General features: G+C 43.1%; 1 protein-coding gene across 2 annotated transcripts in view; it reads right to left on the bottom strand.

The window, feature by feature from the left end:
- LOC147019290 (laminin subunit beta-1-like) overlaps positions 1-21,604 on the bottom strand; it is a 133,167-nt gene that overhangs the window by 45,277 nt on the left and 66,286 nt on the right. For both annotated transcript variants that reach the window (XM_085899678.1, XM_085899679.1), the window contains exons 17-23: positions 21,418-21,545; positions 20,101-20,221; positions 19,815-20,007; positions 18,978-19,121; positions 7,180-7,411; positions 5,035-5,198; positions 1,467-1,691 (exon numbers count right to left, since the gene is read on the bottom strand). In XM_085899678.1, coding sequence (XP_085755804.1) covers positions 1,467-1,691; positions 5,035-5,198; positions 7,180-7,411; positions 18,978-19,121; positions 19,815-20,007; positions 20,101-20,221; positions 21,418-21,545 — 1,207 coding nt within the window. The remainder of the gene's footprint in view (positions 1-1,466; positions 1,692-5,034; positions 5,199-7,179; positions 7,412-18,977; positions 19,122-19,814; positions 20,008-20,100; positions 20,222-21,417; positions 21,546-21,604) is intronic.

Here is a 21,604-nt window from a genome sequence, read left to right as displayed (position 1 = left end):
TCTTCATCCTCCTCTTCTTCTTCCTCCTGCCGGCACACCATCTTTATTCTACTGAGCTGACCCTCTCTCGCAATTACCTTCACAATTTCTTCCGATCTACAACCTTTCCATCCCTCCATCCCTCAGCAACAGCAAGCAGGAGCTTCTTCGCTCACTGCAGCTCTGGATAAAATCACAAACTGGTCCAACACGTGGAACATGTCTTTCAATCCGGACAAATCTCACACTCTCACTATGTCTCTGCGAAAGGACCGTTTAGAACCCCCCCCCCCATCCACTTTCTCAACAATCCTCTGGAAGAAGTCCTTTCTTTTAAGCTTCTGGGTCTCACTATCTGCCATGACCTTTCCTGGGAAAGCCACATTTCAAACCTCGCCTCCAAAGCCAGTCGCCGACTGGGAATCCTCCGTCATGCAAAGTCCTTCCTCGGCCCATCTGAGCTCCTGACCACTTACAAAGCTTTCCTCTGCAGCCTGATGGAATACTGCTCTCCCCTCTGGGCTGGTGCTCCTGCTTCTCACCTTTCTCGGCTTCACGCTATGGAAACCAAGGCATTTCGGATCATTGGCATCTCCCGCAATGAGGCTGAGTCATGGGTCCTCTCACTCTCTCACCGCAGGCTGGTCGGTTCTTTCTATCTTCTACCGTCTCCTCTCCAGCCTTGCCCCCCCCCCCGCTCCCTCTCTGCGATTTGTCCCCACCACATTTCCGCAGGGCGCTGAAGGTCCGCCAACAACCTCCTTTGTAAAACAACCAAAATCACTAATCACTGCTCACCTTCATTCTTTTATTCCTCTTTTTTTCCCACCTTTGGAATAAACTCCCTCACTCGTTTCAATCCCATTCTTCCCTCCAGGCCTTCAAAACAGATGTTCACCACCACCTATCATACCACATCCAAATCCTCGATCTTTTCTCTCCCCCCCCCCCCACGATAATCCACCCAAGCCCACCTCCTTCAAATTCCCTACTTTCCTTCCTGAAAATCCCTGTAATGTCCATTTTGTATTCCCCATGTTCCCCACCCCATCCCTCTCCCTTCCCAGATCTCCTAATGTCTCTGTTCCCCACTGTTTTGTCCTTCCTTCTCCCGCCCCTCTTGTCTCATGCCCTCCTTACTGTGCGTTGTGTGTTCACTCTCACACGAGCCTCAACAAGGTATACAAAAATATATAAATATACATTTCATTTATTATGTTAGAATGAACAAAATAATGTATTAAATAGGATTTGAACTCGTTAACCCGGCATAAAGAGAAAATTTCACATTTCCTGCAGTCTATGATACGTACATATTAAATGCTTCTTTATTCCTGGTATCAGTATGATCTGGTGTGGAAAAAAAAAATCTACTGCTTAAACCATGAGTTATTAAACGTCAGACAAGAAAGTGTTCCATTTTATAATGTACTAACATAGATAAACCCCAACAGCCAACACACGCAACTCTAACACAGACAACTTACGGCGGCATTGCTGAGCAGTTGCATTGCCATGGAAGCCTGGAACACACGTCGAGCAAGATGGGCCGTGTGTGTGATGGAGACAGCGCAAGCAAACGCCTGTTTGACGGTCACAGGAGGCAGGGTCTGATAAGTCGATGTTTCCGTAACATTGGCATGGTGCGCAAACGCCACCATGCTGTTCTGGGTTGCCGTAATAACCTGGTGCACATTCTTCACACCGGAGACCTTTGGAATAGAGGGATAGGGTGAAGAACGGTGTATAATGCACATCAAATTTAGAAGTAACATAGTAACTACCCAAGAACGTTACAGAGCAGCTGCAGCAGCAGCAGCAGCAGCAGCAGCAGCAGCAGCAGCAGCAGCAGCAGCAGCAGCAGCAGCAACTACTACTACTACTACTACTACCAACAACAAACGTTTTACCATTTTCCCCTTTTTCAGGGGATTGATCGAATGATGGCATTCCTCCATACGGATCTATCCAATGCGTCAGTTTTGGGCAAACACAAACATTCCATATTTTTCTTGACACTTTCAATCCATATATTTTTTATGACGTCATCTCGGCTATATTACTTTGATCACAAGGTTTATTGTTTCTTTACAGCTTCATCTTCTGACCTTCTTTGCACAAGACCTCACCAACCCAGTGTTCTCTTCCTAAGTTCTTCTTCACTCATGTTGATTTTTAATCTCTTCCTGATTTCTAAACTCAGAACTCTTTCTTTCAGCGACGATCCATTCATCCATCGTATTATTCTCATCTCCGTTCTTTCCATTAATTTTCCATCTTCGGTCCGCAACGCCCAGGCTTCGCTACCATACATCAATACCGGTCTGATACAAGCTTTATAAAAAAAAAAAAAAAATTTAAATATAATGGAATGTTTCTGAGCTTCGTGATAACACCCAGTTGTCTCCACTTGTTCCAGGCTCTTAGTTTGGATGCGGTGTCGAGGCTCGTTGAGGAGCTAAAACACAGAACAGATCCGGGCGTAACAGAACACTAAAACAGTAGAACGAGAGGGGGGGACACCAACAGCAGGGATGAGGGACAAAATAGAGGAAGACTTGGAGAAACAAGTAAAACAAGACATAAAATGTCATAACCCCCGTTGTTTTAGTAATTTCGTTGTATGGAGTTAAAGGGCTAGCCCATATTTATGGACACCTAAAATGGCTGCCATCTTTGATCATATCACAAAACAAAGGGAGGTACACATGTATGCCATCATGTACTGTATTGTGCCACGTTTGAACAAAATCTGACCTTGCATGTCTGAGAAATGGTTGGAGACGTGTTTAAGTAAGAAAATGGCCGCCAGTCAGCCAACTTGGATCTGATCTCAAAAATAAATGACGTGCTTATGTAAGTCGTCATTCATTATTTACGTGCCAAGTTTGAACAACATCGGTAAATGCATGTCCAAAAAAAATGGTTGAGAACATGTTCAACATCGGGCTTTTGACAACGAAAATGGCCGCCAGTCGGCCATCTTGGATCTGATGTCGAAAAACAAAGGACATGCACATATCAGCCATCATTCGTTATCTGTATGCCAAGATTGAATGTGCAGCCAATCAGTGGAGGTTTTCCAGAGAGCCAATGGACGTAGAGGACACTGCAAGGTGACCTTCAAGAGAACTCGTGATCACGACACGAGGAAGCCCAAGTGCTTATCCTTACAAGCCTTTTCTCACTCGCGAGTCACTGAGCACATCAATATTTAATAGTGACTTTTGTTTCTACACCGTCAAAGGATTTCGTTCGTTTGGTTACACGAGCACGACCAAAACGAACGAACCTCCTCTTCTGCCTGCCATTTTGAGGCTGTTTAAAGCCGCGGCGGCTCGGCACCAACGGACCCTTCTTCTTCACTAACCGCTGGAGAGACAACGGAGGATTAATTATTATCAACCGGAGTTCATACACTGTACAACACGTCATTGAGGCCATTTGAGCCGGCCAATCTGTGCTACATCCAAAGAGCAGCAATTCCACCCCGTGCAGTTAATAAGTTAAGCAAATAGTTTGGTCAAGCTGTTCGGACACAATGACCTACTCTTTTCATAAGATACAATGGACTCTTTAACGAATATTAAATTTGTATAAATAAGAATTAAATATTGATACAAAAATCCACAAACGAACACTCGTGATGAATTCCACAGAACACAGTCCACTGTATACTCTCACAGCAGAAATATTGTTGCGGAAATGGGCTCTTAGTATTATTAAATATAGGATTAGCCAAGATCCCCCCTTAAATGCATGTTTAGCCAGGTTTTTCGGTAATCGGACGTTACATGTGTGTCGGGAGGTGGAGCAGGCTGTCCAGTGTTCATACAGTGGTGGTGTACCGAGAGGCGCGTTCTTCTTCCTTCCCTCCTCCGAGCTAGTCCCCGCCCAGCGCTTTGACAGTGTCAATCAACGAGACGTGTCAGCAACCCATTGGTGGAGAGCGGCTGAAAACTCGAAGGATGGACCAATCATGGGTCCCCAGAGGCGGTCCCAGGAAGCCCGCCCCAAAAGGCGAGAGGAACTGGCTGCTGTGAAGAGTCTGGGATCTGCTTCATGAGGAGTGACTCGACGAGCTGTTCCTCCTTGGCCTGGATTCGCATACTGGAACACACCATAGATCTTCCTCTCCTGTGCCGTCGACCTTACAGGGGCTGGACGCATCGAGGCTGGTGCGGGAGCGGTGCGGACAAAAGGGACATCGTCGCCGCCATCTTGCCACGCGGCATGCGCGAGCGGTGCAGATAGGAGTACGAGCGCCATCTTGCTATGCTGCGTGATCTAGCTGGGTGCTCGAATCCGATGACATCGGCTTGTCACGAGCCGCATTCGTGCCTCACAAATATTCCTCTCATCCATGAGGCACCCCCAAGTACTCAGTGTCTTGTCTGCATGTTGTCCAGGCCTAAGGCTTATTTTGCTAGGGCTCCCTTCGAAACCCGTATCCGTAGCTCCGGAGTTAAGAGCGGGTTATAGATTAATTATCACATTGTCGTGAATGCTTTGCTTGTGTCGTGTTCCCCGAATTTCCCCCAATAAATCTGGCTGAGTTATACGAAATTTGCCGCCTTGAATCTATTCGTGCCGCGGCGAGGAACAATCCGCTCGATTTGTATTTAAAACCTAAACGGGCTACAGACTGGCAGACTTCGCTCGGTCTCTGACAAACCCAGTCTGTAGCCGGGGTCTATTTCCCCAACTGGTGCGGCTCAGGTGTACGTTGGTATCGTGATCTGAGGCGCGTGACCGAGACCTGTGCCGAACTGGCCGGTGTTAAACCCCGGAGACGGCGGTGCTGTTAAGTGCCGCCAAATCTACAACAATATTAACTACCAATCAACATTGCCATTCTTTGGAAACCTCACATCAAGAGATGTCTCAGAAGATGATCAGTCGTGCCCCCTGACGAAGTAAACTCATGCCTCCTGACTCAAACATTCAAACGTGTGAATATTTGAAAATGCAAAGATGTTGCATGCAAGGTTTAAAAAACAAATATCTTCACTAATAATGGCATCACAACCTAATGGTGTCATTTCAACAACCAACCTGTGTATCCAACTTGGCAACTGCAAACAATATGCTGGGAGTGGGGGTCCTCGAAGCATGAGAGTGCAAAGTTTCGCCCAGAACCAGGACCCTCGGGGCACGGACATGGCCGGCACTTCTGCCCAGATCCGAGAATCGGGTTTCCAAAGTAGCCATCTGCACATCTGCAGACAATGGGGATACAAAAGCCAATAAAACAAAGACACATCGTGCGTAACTTTTGTATTCACGCTAATTCTTGCTTTCTATTTTATTTTTGGTCAGTTTCCTCTCTGCTATTCTTAATTTCTCTCTTTCTACCTGTCTACAGAGAAGTGAATTCTTACAAAAAAAATTTGTAAGGTCCACTTGGCTGTGCCTGGATGGGTTTGAGGGTGGAGGAGCAGCAGCTGAAACGCAAATCCTATCCAGGTTCCTCTTTGACGACTCCATCTTTGCTCTTTGCTTCTTCGGGTTCCTTCGCATGACTCCATGATGCAGTGTTTGGTCTTTCGTTTGATTCCATACAGAATCGCAGTCCAACTGTCAAACCATATAGCTCATCGGCTACGATGAAGAATCAAATTGTCGCAAGAGAACTGCCAAGCCATGAGCGGATTCTTAGTTTAAAAAAAATAATTAAAAAAACCCAGATGTCTCATTAATGACCTTCAGGATAGGATATTCCCAGTCTTCATGCTTTGTGCCATCTTCCTTCAGGGCGGCATGCCACCTGGTCCGGTCGATATGTGATGCTAGTCCACTCACTGTGGTTGACTCTTATTCCTTTCTCTGTTACAGGAGGTCATAGTGAATGACAATGGTTGCCCATTCTCCGACACTGTCAACTTCATTTTATCTCTCAGAACAAAACAGTAATATTAATTCCAAGAATAATAATAACTTTTCTTTCATTTCAACACCAAGGGTGTCGTATGTGAGTGGCAGCCAGGACTGCCAGCACACCTCAAGGTAGTATATATTCACCTGTGTTCATCTTGATCTGCATTTAATTTGTGATACTACTACAACTACTCTAGCATCAATCGGCCCTTCTGAGCCCAGGTCAGTGTAAGCTGGCACACAAGCATGGCCAGCTCCCAGCATGGCCTCAGTCAAGCAAGTGCAGCTAAGCAGAAGCGTATCGAAGACATTCAAAGAAGTTGTGATTTAGTTCAGATGCTGTACTGGGGAACTCCGAGTTCTCGGTGCAAAATGAATATTCCTGCACACAAGCAGGTCATCAAGACAGCATCACCGCCGGGGGATGAGTGGAAAGAGAAGACAGAGTTCCGTTAAGCTCACAATGAGCTGAGAAAAAAAGTCACCCTTGTCTGTTCATTGCGATTGGGTGTTGTACTACACAATTCCTATCTTGTTTGTCATCCTTCTCTGATATTTTCAGGGTCATCCACTTCGAGACATACATTTTCCCCTCCCCCCAACACTTCCCTTTTGCTCGAGTTAAAATCGAATCTCATTGGTTCCTTTGTGCCACAGAGGGTAAGGATAACTGTGGCCTGGCTATGGTGCTAATGATAGCTCACCTACTCTTTGCGAAGGACAACGTGGGATATTTAACTTCCACCAACTAATACTGGTGACAAATGTGCACTCGGAGGTATCAAGGGAATCCCTCAGTGTTTCCCCCTTTCTGGTCTTGCAGTAATGGGGAAAAGAGGGGCCCTGACAGTGTCTGTCTAATTGAGCCTGGTGTCTCTTTTAAACTGTGCAAACCAAATACAGCAGAACGTGTGAGCGTCTGTCCAAGATGGAGGCAAAATTCCACATCTTGTTCATGAAAATTCAAAGTTGGCAAGCAGGAAAGAAAGGGACTGCAGGCACTTTGATACATTCACATAAGCAATCGGATCTTTGCAAACCGTGCACACATTAGATTGCAAAGCAAAGCTGTTTGGAATGGTGGGCCGCTACTTTGTCATTGCATGAAAATTAGAATTAGATATTTGCGCCGCACACAAGGACCAAATACTTGAACTTCATGTTCAGAATACTTTGTCATTTTGATCAAGTTAGGAAATTACTAAAAAATATATATATATATATATATATATATATATATATATATATATATATATATATATATATATATATATATATATATATATATAATCTGAAGTTTTGCAAATATCAAAGTGCACACACCTGTCACATGCATGACCTGCAGTATGTCCACGGCAGTCCTGGCATGTGCCTGTACTCTGCTCGCAGGTGTCTGCATGTCCGTTACAATGGCACGGACGGCAGGAAGGATAGCCCCAGTGTCCAAATTCACATTGGTTGCAATGCCGTCCAGTCACGCCAGGACGGCACATGCATTGTCCTGAATCTTTGTTGCAGAATGCATGCTGTGAGCCTTCGAGACCGCAGTCACATGCTAATGAAAAGCAAGAAATAAAAGGTGGAGAAAAAAATTAATGTCAGAAATTATGGCAAAAAAAGCATGTGAATGAGAATGAAAGAATTATAAAAGTGATGAAGTGAACGGAAGAGAAAGATCAAATAAAATGAAGAGCATCACCTTATCACCAATGGTAAAATGCAAGATGTATTGTATATTAGAGTAAAATAAATCACAAATGATAAAAATGAGCACACAAAAATAATGATCAAAAAAAAAAAAAAATGTGTAAAAGAGAGATGTGTCAACCCTCACTGTTCGTGGAGGTTACATTCCTGGAAAATACCGTGAATACGACAACCGCAAATACTGAGACTAAGGGCTTATGGGAAAATGGGGGTTAGGTACATGGCTCATACGAAATAATAAACATATTGTTGTAGATTTCCGCCCGCCGGCATGCGGACGACCGCTTCTAGCCAATGGCGGCCGCTCTCGCCCACCGAACGGAGAATCGAGTTGCAGCCTTCCGGATCAAACGCCAGAATCCCGCTACGGGTGTGTTTTGACCACACCACAGCCTAGTCAACACTCTACCCGCGCTGCAGGGTCAATCGCCGAATTGTTGATATACCTAATTCATCGCGCGGGCAGACTACCGAGAGACTGTACCTCAACGGGGCCGCTTGGAAACGAGCCGCTTAAGCAGCTCGCTTCGTTTTGGGATAACCGAGCCGGGTATTATCGTGCAGCCCCGTTGGACCCGATCACTTTATCGGCTATTTAAAAACCAACTATATTCCGAACACAGAACGGCAGCTCAATTAAAGGAAGAGGACGCAACGAACGGATCAACATTCAAACAAGCACATTTATTTACAATGGCACGTATGCAGGCGAGGCAAACAAAAGCAATGCAATGTACAAGCACGTAATGAATGGGGGTAGGGACAAGACACGAGCAAGAAAACAACTATACCGACTATACGAAATGCAATGCAAACATTTACAGCACACAAAGCACTTAACAATTCTCTACTTATTAGACGGACACACGTACGCACGCGCGCGCACGCACGCACGCACGCACGCACGCACGCACGCACGCACGCACACACACACACACACACACACACACACACACACACACACACACACACACAAAATGGTGGCTGAGGCTTTCAATAACGGGCCCCAGCTCGGAGGACAGGTGAGCTGATACCCAGGACCTATCTCAAACCTCTCCACCTCGTGTGGTCTTCAAGTTGTTCGGACCCGGGCTCCAGCGAGAGCGAGCTGGACCCAATCGCCGTGAGCCGCGATCCTTCCCGAGCTCCAGCGAATCCTCCCGAGCTTCTCAACACGTGCTGGTGAGACGAGGCGCCGATCCTTCCCGTCGATGCGCCGCTTCCCCGAGGAACCACCTTCAAGATGAGGTCGATGAGTCGCACCAAGCCGGGAACCAAACGGAGAACAAAGAGCTCCACGAACCAAGAAGAAGAAGCCACCACTCGCAGCTCGAGCCGAGCGACCAGCTCAACTCTCTTCCAAACAAAGCAACTCGAAGCAAAAAGCTCTCCCGAGCCAAGCAGGACCCGACGGCCTGCTGGACGACCACTCCACCCAAACAAAGAAAGGATCTCCTCTTTATCCTTCTCTGCCCCCCTCCCCCACGCCCGGCGTGACTCATCCCCTCGTGCTCCATCCCCTGCTCAACCACGGGTGGGAGGGAGGTGTTGACGGGTGGGAGGGAGTTGTTGACGTCATGAATCGCGGGACGGGCGGGCTCTTCTTCCTCTTCGCAGAAGAGGGGGAGGGACGTCTCCATTGTTTCGTGATCGCTCCCTAACTATTGAATTGAATAACACAGGGCACTAATCGATTTCTAAACATTTAAACAATGGAAGATGAGCTATCTAGGGAACAAGCACTTATCGACATAGCTGACGAAAGCAACCTCTATTTTGTGTGCAATCGAATTCCAAATTCGTAACAATATTATTGAATGACCATATTACATCCCTGGTGCCTGGTATTGCTTAATGGTGCGGGTGGTGGGCTTTGGATCCTTGGGTCATGAGTTCAAATCCCGCTAAGCTGTTGAATTAATACCAGGTGGGGTTAACTCGACCTGTCATCCTTCCGAGGTTGGCAAAATGAGTGCCAGCATGCTGGTATACTGTGTCGGAGTGGCGACCCGTCCAGGATTGTGCCCAATAGCCAAGGAGACTGCTTAGGCAGCACCAACGCTCTGCACAGAGTATGGTCCCAACCTCCTCTTCCTCATATTACATCCTGTGTGGCTGAAGTTACCTTCAATGATGATGATGGAGTTGATATGATGAGAATGATGATGTGAGAAAACTAGTGATGGGAAACTTTTGCATTTTTCTGAAAGTCTTCATGGACTTCCTCATGGGGATTGACCACACTCACTATCTCTGACTTGAATTTGAGTCCTCTTGCCTATAAACTCACGTCATTTACTGAAGTGGTTTATGGGACTCGGCCTCGCACACGGCATAAAATGAAAGCATTCACTTCACCTTCTGCTTTCTGCGGATTTCATTATTTGCAGAGACTCATTTCTGATGATGATTTCATGGAGCACGGTGTTGACACAAAGAGAGATAAGTGCAGTACTGTACTGAAGGTCTTTATCGACTTTATTATCGGGATTGATCACATCCTCCAGCTCTCACTTGAATGTAATAATGCTCCTCTCTACAAACGTACACTTCAAAAACTCGCCGTCGCACACCACACTTTTTTGTTGTTGGTTTTTATTTTTGCAACAGTGAATAACCAATAGCCTTGGGCCACAAATTATAAATAGTAAGAGAGAAAATTCACTGTGAATAGTCAAAACCGTGAGTGGTAAACCCACGAATAGCGAGGATTTACTGTATCAACATAAAAATCAGCACAATCAGTGGGAATATTCAGTGGTTTTAACAAGTAATATGTGTGTGTGTAAATATACACTACCGGTGAAAAGTTTTAGAACACCCCCATTTTTTCAGTTTTTACTGAAATTTAAGCAGTTCAAGTCCAGTGAATAACCTGAAATGGTACAAAGCGAAATGGTAAACTGCCTGAGGTTAAAAAACAAAGTTTAGGTTACCAAAAACTGAAAAAAAAAGTAATTCTCAAGAGTTGCGAAAAAAGGCCCTTTTCAGGGAACAAGTAATGGGTTAGCAACTGCAGCTGTTCTGCAGCAATTGAGGTAAATTAAGCCTTGAAAGTTGATGCAAACAATTCCTACAGGTGTCCCAACTTTTGTTGATTAGTTACAAACCCTCTGTCTGTATAAAAGCAGTGTTGGAACAGACTGTGTTGCTGCACCCTCTGAAGCATTATTTGGACAATATTGCACTGCAGGAAGTGGTATATTGCTATCATAATGGCGAGAATAAGGCAATTAACAAAGGAAGACAGACAGACCATTATAAACCTAAAAAGTGTAGGTCTTTCCTTTGGAGAAATTGCAAAGTAAGCCAAGGTGTCAGTGAGTACAGTTTCCTACACCATCAAAAGGCACTTGGAAACTGGAGGAAACTCTGACAGGAAGAGGTCTGGCAGACCCAAAGCCACAACACAATCAGAAGACAAGTTTCTGAGAGTCAACAGCTTGCATGATAGGGGGCTCACAGGACAGTAGCTTCAAGCACAGCTTAACACTGGTCGAAGTCAGGAAGTCTCAGTTTCAACTGTGAAGAGAAGACCAAGAGCTGCAGGTTTGACAGGTCGAGTGGCAGTAAGAAAGCAATTGCTAAGATGGCAAAATAAGAAAATGAGGCTTGCCTGGGCCATGAAGCACCACCAGTGGACTACTGAAAACTGGAAGAAAGTCTTTCTGGACCGATGAATCAAAATTTGAAATCTTCGGTTCATCACGCAGGGTTTTTGTACACCACCGAGTAGAAAAAAGGATGGTTCCTCAGTGTGTGACACCAACTGTCAAACATGGAGGAGGAAGCGTGATGATCTGGGGCTCTTTTGCTGGATCCAGAGTCAGTGACTTGCACAGAGTCACTAGTACCCTGAACCAAAAGGGCTACCACAGCATTTTGCAGCGCCATGCAACACCCTCTTGGTCTATGCCTAGTTAGTCAGGGGTTCATCCTACAGCAAGATAACGACCCAAAACATACCTCCAGGCTCTATCAGAACTACCTGGGAAGAAAAGAACAAGACAGTAGGCTTCAAATCATGGATGTCCAGCACAGTCTCCAGACTTAAACCCCATCGAGCTGGTTTGGGATGAACTGGACAGAAGGGTGAAAGCAAAGCAACCGACAAGTGCAACACATTTGTGGGAACTTTTGCAACAGTGTTGGGAAGAACTTTCCGAACAATATTTGATTTCCATTGTAGAAAGAATGCCCCGAGTATGTTCGGCTGTTATATCTACAAAAGCTGGCTACTTTGAAGAGTCAAAAATTTAGATTAAATTTTGTTCAACAAAACGATTCCATGATTTCTTTTTTATCTGCAATTGTTTATTTCTTCTATGCTTTAATTTCAGAGTACATTGAAACATTAAACTGCTTAAATTTCAGTAAAAACTGGAAAAATGGGGGTGTTCGAAAACTTTTGACTAGTAGTGTATATACATATATATATATATATATATACAGTGTAGATAGTTTATACTGTACATTATTTGTACAGTATATATATACACAGTATTGATACAGTTTGTACTGTACATAATATATACAGTATGTATATAGTTTGTTCTGCAACGAACATATATATATATATATATATATATATATATATATATATATACAGTATAGATACAGTTTGTACTGTACAATATATATATATATACAGTATAGATACAGTTTGTACTGTACAATATATATATATATATATATATATATATAAATATATATATATATATATATATATATATATATATATATATATATATATATATATATATATATATATATATATATATATATATATATATATATATATATAAAATCGCGAACGCAGTGAGCTTCATCCTTAACGCGTGCACGTGAGAGAATAGGAAACAACAACAAAAACAACAACACAATACCCCTGGCTATTTCGAATCCGTGTCGTTGGATATGACCTTTTGCTTCCGGTTGTTGTTAAACGCTGCGCGGTGTATAAACACGAATGGGTTTTATTTCTATCTTGTGAATATTACTTGACACATGCACATGAGAGAATAGGAAACAACAAAAACAACATAATACCCTGCCAATTGTGAATCCGTGTCGTTGGCTATGGCCATTTTGCTTCCGTTTTTTTTTGCTTGTTTTTTTTTTGCTTCCGGTTTTTGTCATGGGAAATGATGCATGCCGGGACATCATGACCAGAAGTGTTTATTTATTTATTCAATTATTTTTTTTGCCAAAGTTAATTTTATACTTCTGAAAGTGATTTTTTTCATGACAGGAAGTGTTTATTTTGTATTTAACATTACCGGGAGTGATTTTGAAACTCTTTCCGGAACTTTTAATTTCTTTTATTCTTGACCAGAAGTGATTGTTTATTTATTTATTTATTCAATTATTTATTCCCAAAGTTAATTTTAATAAAGATATCTCCCGCATCATCAAAAATATTTTTAAATCGTGATTTACATTATTTGATCGCTGATCCCGAATCCAGGCCGAAGTAACCGGAAATTGCATCAAAATCATCAGCTGTGCGGCGCTTACATGTACCACGGTATAGTTGGCAAGTATACAGTTGTGAACAAGTTTTATGTAAAGTCAGAAGCGAATGTAAGAAGAATACAACGTTCGCTTCAAGGCTTTGCCTATTCCATCATATATATATATATATATATATATATATATATATATGTATTTATATATATATATATATATATATATATATATATATATGTATTTATATATGTATGTATATGTATAGTTTGTTCTGTACTGAGCATATATATATATATATATATTTTTTTTTTTTTACGAGCAGGGATACCCGTGCTCCGCACAGGAATCCCATGGATGACGGCGGGTCTGAAGGAGTATATGTCACAGTTAATTGTAAAATTGTAGAGGCCACCACCATTATTTTTTTTTTTTTCATCACCACTATAATATTATATTTTCCCCACCATGTTTTATATGCAGAAGACTCGAGTTCAAAAATGTTAAGATTTATTGCCGCATCAGATAAAAAAAACCATAATGCCTCAACAATGTGAGGCTGGTTTCATGTCATCATTTGCGACTTAATTTATACGTCGGGCATAACCCAGCCTGGCCCAGCGTATTTGATTTATTTACATCTGTTATCCTGATAAAAAATTATGTTATATTATGTATACGAAGTTACAACGTACCTACGCCCATAACCATTCTATAAAATATCTACATAGCCCATAACCATTTAATTATAAAATATTATACACATACGCCATACGCCATCACCATTATATTTATATCTGCAATATGTATATATACAAACCACCACCACCATTTTTTTTATTTCCCACCACCATTTTTATTTTTTACCAGCAACATGTATTTCCTTCATCTCACATCCTCTTCCCGTTTATGAAATAACTGAAGAAGCTCAATAATTTTAGTGGAGTGCTCGAGGATGAACAATATTTGATGTCTTCCCCTCTGGGGCCAATATGTATAAAGCCTCCGATGATCCCACACTGGAGCATCCTGCATATTGCTGACCATGGGAAAAGCAAGGAGTGGATAATTCCAGCCCTGCTACTTTCAATGACTGTCCTTGTGCCTTATTGATAGACATCGCAAGGCACAGGCATACAGGAAATTGTAGTCTCTTAAATTCAATCGTTGAATTTGATGGAATGAGTGGAATTCGCGGAATGAATACATCTTCTCCTTTCGCACATCCTGTCATGATAGTGGCCTCAATAACATGTGGTAGTCGTCTTTTCACAATCAGTTTAGTTCCGTTGCAAAGTTTTGGTGCATCGAGATTACGTAATAATATAATAGGGGATCCAACTTTTAACGACAGATTGTACGGAGGAAATCCTGGTAATTGCAATGAGTTTAGAAATTCTGTGGGATAATGTATGGCTTGCTCACTATCCAGTGTGGTGTCAATAGACTTGTGACTATGTTGTTCACCTGGAACTACTTGTAATAACTGATGGTTTATTACACGGACTGTTTCATTAAGTGGAGCCAGGATTGTTCTTTCACAGAGCCACTGTATGTTTTTGTAATTAGTCGCTAAATTGGGATACACATGAGCCTCTAATTCTTCCATACATGAAACTATTGTACCACATTCATCGGGAATAGATACTACATCATTTTTGTTCGGGATTTCTCCATTTCCAAGTTTGAGAAGTAATTGTGCGAAATTGCCAGCATCTAAATCACCATATAATTTGACCCTCATATTTGTTGTTCGATGGATAGTTTGTACGAATGTCCAGAGGTATGAAGATTTTATACTGGCTTTCATTTCATCAGCTGGAGTGCCACGGGGTACTACAGGTAAAGTTTGTCTGAAATCGCCAGAAATAGCCAGCGTAACTCCACCTATAGGCAGGTCTACTCTTAAATCTCGCATAGTTCTATCTAATGCTTCGAATGCATCCTTAGGCGACATCGTACCTTCATCCCAAACTATGAGGTCACAATTCTTCAGCAGTTTTGCTGCTTCAGTTTGTTTGCCAATGCCACAAACCGGATATTCCATTGTAGCTAAGTCGAGAGGCAATTTGAAAGCAGAATGCGCTGTGCGGCCACCTGAAAGTAGTGTTGCGGCTATACCGGATGAAACAATGGCTAATGCGATCTTTTTCTGGCTCCTCATCTTCGCAAGCGAAAGGTTGAGGACAAATGTTTTGCCAGTACCTCCCGGGGCATCCAAGAAAAATATCACACCACTTCCCTCTTGAACCGCTTCAGAAATCAGTTGATATGCATTACTCTGATCCTGTACCAGAAGCGGCTCATTGTCAGAAACAAACTTTGCGAGAGTATCTGTGTTGTAGTTTGTTTCACGGATCCATTCTCTACTGATGGTTGCGCTTTCAGACCTATTAGGAGAGGGAAGTCCCCACTTAGTTAAATCTTTCCCGCTCATGTATAATACCAAATCTTCAATGAAAATCAGAGCCTCATTGAACATATCTGGTGTGTACTGGATGTCCTCTTGGGGATGTTCTCTTTGGACTCTGTTTTTTACATCCTCAGACAGGGCCTCTGTGAATGTCCCATAGGCTCTTGGGATCTGACATCTCACACGCAGTTATCATAATAGCAAATAGATACCTCATGGTCGATGGGGATTGAGAAACAGTCGCCTCTTCAAGCATGACGTTCCAATGGGCATCGTCTTCTAGGAGTCCGAGGAGATTGCAAGCCTCACGGAATGTTCTGCAAATTTGCCCGTCCACTGTTCTCAGGTCTATGAAACTCACTGGACCTCGTTTCACATGCAGGAGGAGGCGAACGCAAAAACACTCAAAATTATTGGGATGTACTGTGTACACTCGACCCAATGCGTCAGATTTGTAAATACGGGATATCCTGGAACTTCTGAACCTTGCTTCCTCCTGTTCCAACGTTTCTGACTCGAGTTCCAAGTGAAATACATTGGCACCTCAGCGTACAGTAGAGTTCGAGCAAAGTCATCAATTTCGCTAAGTTTGAAAAATGCCAGTAAGTTAGAAATTGGAGGTTCTTCTGTCATAAGTCGACGACTACCTGTATGTACAATAAAATATGATTTCTGTTAATCATGCATTAAAAGAGGCGTTTGTTGATGTGAATAGGGCCTATGATAAGTGTGTCGAATGCACAAGTCATAATTCGGAAACCGGGAAGTCGGAAGTCATTGTCTTCAATTGACTGTAGTATTAATGTCTCATTCTCTAGCAAATTCCGTTGGTCCCATGTCAATCGGCTGAACTTGAAAAATTAACGTTACGCAATCAGGTGATGACGTCATAATTTGGAAACCGGGAAGTCGGAAGTCATTGTCCTCAATTGACTGGAGCATTATTTTTTGATTCTATTGCAAATGGCGTTGGCCCCATGTCAATCGGCTGAACTTGAAAAATTAACGTTACGAAATCAGGTGATGACGTCATAATTCGGAAACCGGAAGTCGGAAGTACAATTATTTTACATCGGGACACTCCCGGGTACATGTTCTGTCAGCATGTGAAGTTTGGTGAGGATCAGTCCAGGACTTTTCGCGTGCATAGGTCACAGAGAAACACACACACAGACACACTTTCAACTATATATGTATGTGTATATATATATATATATATATATATATATATATATATATATATATATATATATATATATATATATATATATATATATATATATATACAGTAGAGATACAGCTTGTACTGTACAATATATATATATATATATATACAGTAGAGATACAGTTTGTACTGTACAAAATATATATATATATATATATATATATATATATATATATATATATATATATATATATATATATATATATATATATAGTTTGTCCTGCACCGAACATGTGTAAATATATATATATATATATATATATATATATATATATACATATATATATATATATATATAGATATATATATATATATACAGTAGAGATACAGTTTGTACTGTACATTATATATATATATATATATATATATATTTTGTTCTGCACCGAGCATATATAAATATATATATATACAGTATAGATACAGTTTGTACTATATATTGATGCGAATTCGCGCCCGCCGGAGTGTGATCGGCCACGTAACTCGAATTGCGGCACGTCGCCCACCAGACGGACAATTCTGTCATGACCCTCTCGGGCTAAAGCCGGGAGCGAGTCACGGGTGGGCCTTTCGGCCTCACCACGATCGTGCCAATTGGCCACCCGCGTGGGATAGGGTTGTTCGCCAAACTCGACCTACCTAAGTACCCACGTGGATTGTAAACCGGGCGATCGCACCTCGCCGCAGGTCGACTCCAGACACGGGCCGCTTAAGCGGTCCGTTCCGTGCTATCAGGATAACCGAGCGGTGTTATCGTCGGCCTCGACGGTTCCGATTAATTATCGGGCGTATTAAGCCCACGACGAACCCGTTACGTGAAGCAAGATGGAGATTCAAACGAAGGAAAGGACGCAGCGAAACGGGGAACAATCGGACAAGCACATTTAATACGGAAGCACGGAAGGCACGTATATTACAGTCACAGGGATACAATAAAAGCAATACACGTACTTACAATCACCGTAAAGAAACACAAGCAAGGAACGATGCAGAGCTCCAACCGAATATGATTTACTACACAGAACACTTATACAATTTTACTTCACCAGACTGGCACCACACACACACGTTTACACAGAACCCAAAAGAAATGGAAGTCGCGACTTCCCTGAGCGTGTCGAGTCCCTCTCCGACGTCCGTCGACGTGGTCCCGCCTGGCCGCGACTCCGTGCCCGAGCGTGGTAGGCGAGGCCTCTCAGGCGTGCCTCACGCCTGCACATGTTGGCCACTCGACGCCACGGACCAAGTGTTCGGCGCTATCCCAGCGCGGATGGGGGGGGGGAAACGTGGATGCCCGAAGTCGGGAGAGGGGAATGGCGGATGCTCCTTCCCGCCAGTGGGGTCTTACAACTGCCCCACAAAAGACCCGGCCAGCGGCCACCAGGACAAGCGAGCCGGAAGACGAGAGCAACCACAAAGCAAGTATATCCACCGAGCAAGAGCATCCACCAAGCAAGAGCATCTACCAAACTGCTTCCCCCGTCTCCGACTTTTATATCCTCGGAGCTCCGCCCTGTTGCTCCGCCCCGTTCTTTGCTCCACCCCCCCTTCAAGGCGCTTCGAGAAAGGTCTCGAAGAGGGGTGTTCCTCCTCCCTGGCCGCATCACACCGCGCATCCACCAATCGAGCGCCAGCTGCCCTCCCCTCGCTTCTCTCCCCTCACACCAAGTGCGGAGAATGGCGCGAAAAGCCCACCGAGCGTCCTCGTTGGTTTTTATTTGAAATAAAAGATAGAGAAAGAAAAACGACTGACTCAAAGCCTTGCAGCCCGAATGAATCACATTTATTCCCTCTAAACAATGGGTTTGGGGCTAACTACACATGTACTTAAGAGATATCTCACCTACGGGACCTGAATGGTGGTTTGCGAATTTCCACAGCCGTAACAATATATATATATATATATATATATATATATATATATATATATATATATATATATATATATATATATATATATATATATATATATATATATATATATATATATATATATGCCTGTTTGTTTGTCTGTTTGTCATGTTATAACTTGAGAACAGATTAACGGATTTGAATAAATCCAACTATGGTGGATTCTGGGAACTCTCGGGATGGTTTGTGATGAAATTTATTTTCTTTTTTTATTTTATATATATATATATATTTTTTATTATTATTATTATTTTTTATGGCTGCATGGGCACACGCGGCAAAACTGCAAACACCAACTTGCGACGCTGGTTCTCCCCAGCGAAGCGACAGGTCTTGTATTCCTGTATATATGTGTGTGTGTATATATATATATTTTATATATGTATGTGTTTTGATGCTTACATCGGCAACCGCTGGGCCCGAAGCCATAGGTGCCTGGTGCACAGAAACTGCAGTGGCGGCCAACCACATTTGGCCGGCATTGGCACTGGCCGCCATTTGGATCACATTCACCACTCAACGAGCCTTGAGGATTACAGTTGCAGGCTGAGGGAAAGGTTGGGCAAAGGCAGAGGAAATGTGTGGGGGAGGAGAAGGGGTTATAAGGATGAGTGATAAGGTTTTGGTGGAATACATGATAAACATGATTTAAAATAATCATTGTGATTAAACTTAGCTCTCCTGTCTTCTTTCATTGAATTTTAAAGTTTTGTTTGTATATTATAATGATGTTCCAAGAACAGCTATTCTTTCTTAATTAACAAGTACAATGGAATACACAGGAGCATCCATGAAGAAGTATTAATATTTCGTTTCAAACATGTAACGTATATGGTTTATTGACCATAGTAAGAGGGTTGGAAGGATGGCCTCGAGGTACGCACACTCGACTCTTAGCTGTCTTGCCTGGGTTTGAATCTCGAACCAGCTATAAACTGCCATCCCGGTGTTTCACAGGCAGGGTAATTCGTCAATGTGTGTGCCGTCCCTCGTAAGGATGTTAAACTGGCCATCTCATCTGCCAGCATGAGTTGGTGGACGATAAAGATCCCACGGTGCTCTTCGCGAACAGCTGGTGAGCTATCACTAGTACCCTGGCCAGATTCCAAATTGCTGCTCTCACTTACAGTGGGGAACTGCATCAACAGCGCAGCTGCACTCAGCAAATAACTCTACCTGTAGCCATAGGCTGCTTAAAAGAAATAGAATGATAGGAAGAGACCTCGAAAGAGGACATACACAAGGCTCCGTTATGCAGCACTGCAGACATTGAGCAGATAAGCTGTGCACAAACATCCGTGAGGGGCTGTCTTATGGCTCCTCTTCCGCTCTCTCGGCAAAGATAGCGCTCAAAGGCATCACGTCGAAGTTTGCCCTCATGCTCTGACCCAGAGAACATGGTCAGGGATGTGTGTACTGGCAGAAGTACCAGCTGAAACAGCGAAGAAGGTCACAACAAATGATTCGCTGCACAAACACTCATTTTCTCATCTCATTCACAAACAATGGCATCACATGCACTCACAGAGTCGACGAGGATGTGCGGTGAGTCAACAGATTCACGGCTGGAGTAACGCTTGAACTCCGCTTGCACGGTATATGTTACCCCTTGCTCCAAACAGACGGCTTGCGGAAGAACGACATACCTGCAGCAAACAAACGAGACAGGAAGAGGTCAGAGGTTAAAACAAAACCAGTTACATTGTTCATTTGAATGACGTGGAAACCTGGTGACAACAATTAGCAGCAAACCAATAAAATTGTGCATAATTGACTAAAATTATCGTAATGAAGGAATTCAGATGAATTGTGTGCGGGGAAAGTGTGCGCTTCCTTTTGTGCATTTGTGTTCTGAAGTGTGCGTGTTCACACCAGGCCACAAATGCACGCGTTAAAAGTTCTGCGACATGCGCTGGGGCTTTGTCCATCCAATCTCCGTCTTTCCATCCAAGGCAAAAATGCTACAGTTAGAATATGCAATATGGATGAAATTGATCTCCAGCGCGCGCACGCAAACACACACACGACCAAACATCACGATCTCAAGAATGAAGTTGAAAGATCCTGGAAGCTGAAGAACGACAAAATTGTACCATGGATAATTATAATTGGAGCAACAGGAATGACAAATAAGAACTTCGCAGAGATCTGACAAACCATCCCTGGGAACATTACTACAAACGAACTACAGTTGGAGGCTGTCTGGGGCTCAGTGATGATCCTGAAAAAAAGAGACCTCGAGACAACACGCTGAGAATAAGAAAACTTCACAACTTAGGTCATGAATCACGATCCTTCACTGCAATGACGGTGGATACTTCGAGTCCTGGGAGGACTCTGTTCCATCTTCTGAAACAACAATTATGGAGATAACAATCAATGAGACACACACACACACACACAAAGTTCTTATTATGGCACAGGTACCTCGAAACTTCAAGTAGGATGAGGCTAAAGTAGACATGGTATCAAGCAAAGAACTCTGCAGTAATTGGAAGAAGCCAAAATTATCTTGAACAATTTGTTGCCATCCACTATAGCTATTTGGCTATATTGCTCAAATTTCTATGAATAGACCATCCAATCATGCTTCGACTACTTTTGTGAGCGGCTTTTCATAAGATTGCAAAAGTCTGGTTGGCCATCCTGGTAAAGATTAAACTTGCTTCATCGCTTTGGTTGCAACATGCCCTTTCCATACGTCTTGTGGTTGTGAAATGTACTTGGGAGTTATTTGTTCTGCCATCATGACGTGACATGACCGGGCACCTTCCATCGGAGTTAGTATTTAGCTCATGCACTTTTGAAGGAATCGTAACAGCGATAGGAAGGCAGTGTTCACCTGGAACCGGGAGGAAGAGAAACGGTGAGGACATCATCAGCAGGGATGGTGTTTCCACAGGGGCTGTGGGTAGGAATCCCACGAGGTCGACTCACACTCACCACCATCTCTTCCCAAACTTCAGGGAACTGTGTGATTATACAACAGATTAAAATAACAAGAAAAAGGGAAATCACCAAGATATTTG

Source organism: Eptatretus burgeri, chromosome 10 (assembly GCF_056783735.1).
Source record: "Eptatretus burgeri isolate ZD-2024b chromosome 10, Ebu_testis_v1, whole genome shotgun sequence".
Taxonomy (NCBI): Eukaryota; Metazoa; Chordata; class Myxini; order Myxiniformes; family Myxinidae; genus Eptatretus; species Eptatretus burgeri.
This window is presented reverse-complemented; position numbering and strand designations above follow the sequence as displayed.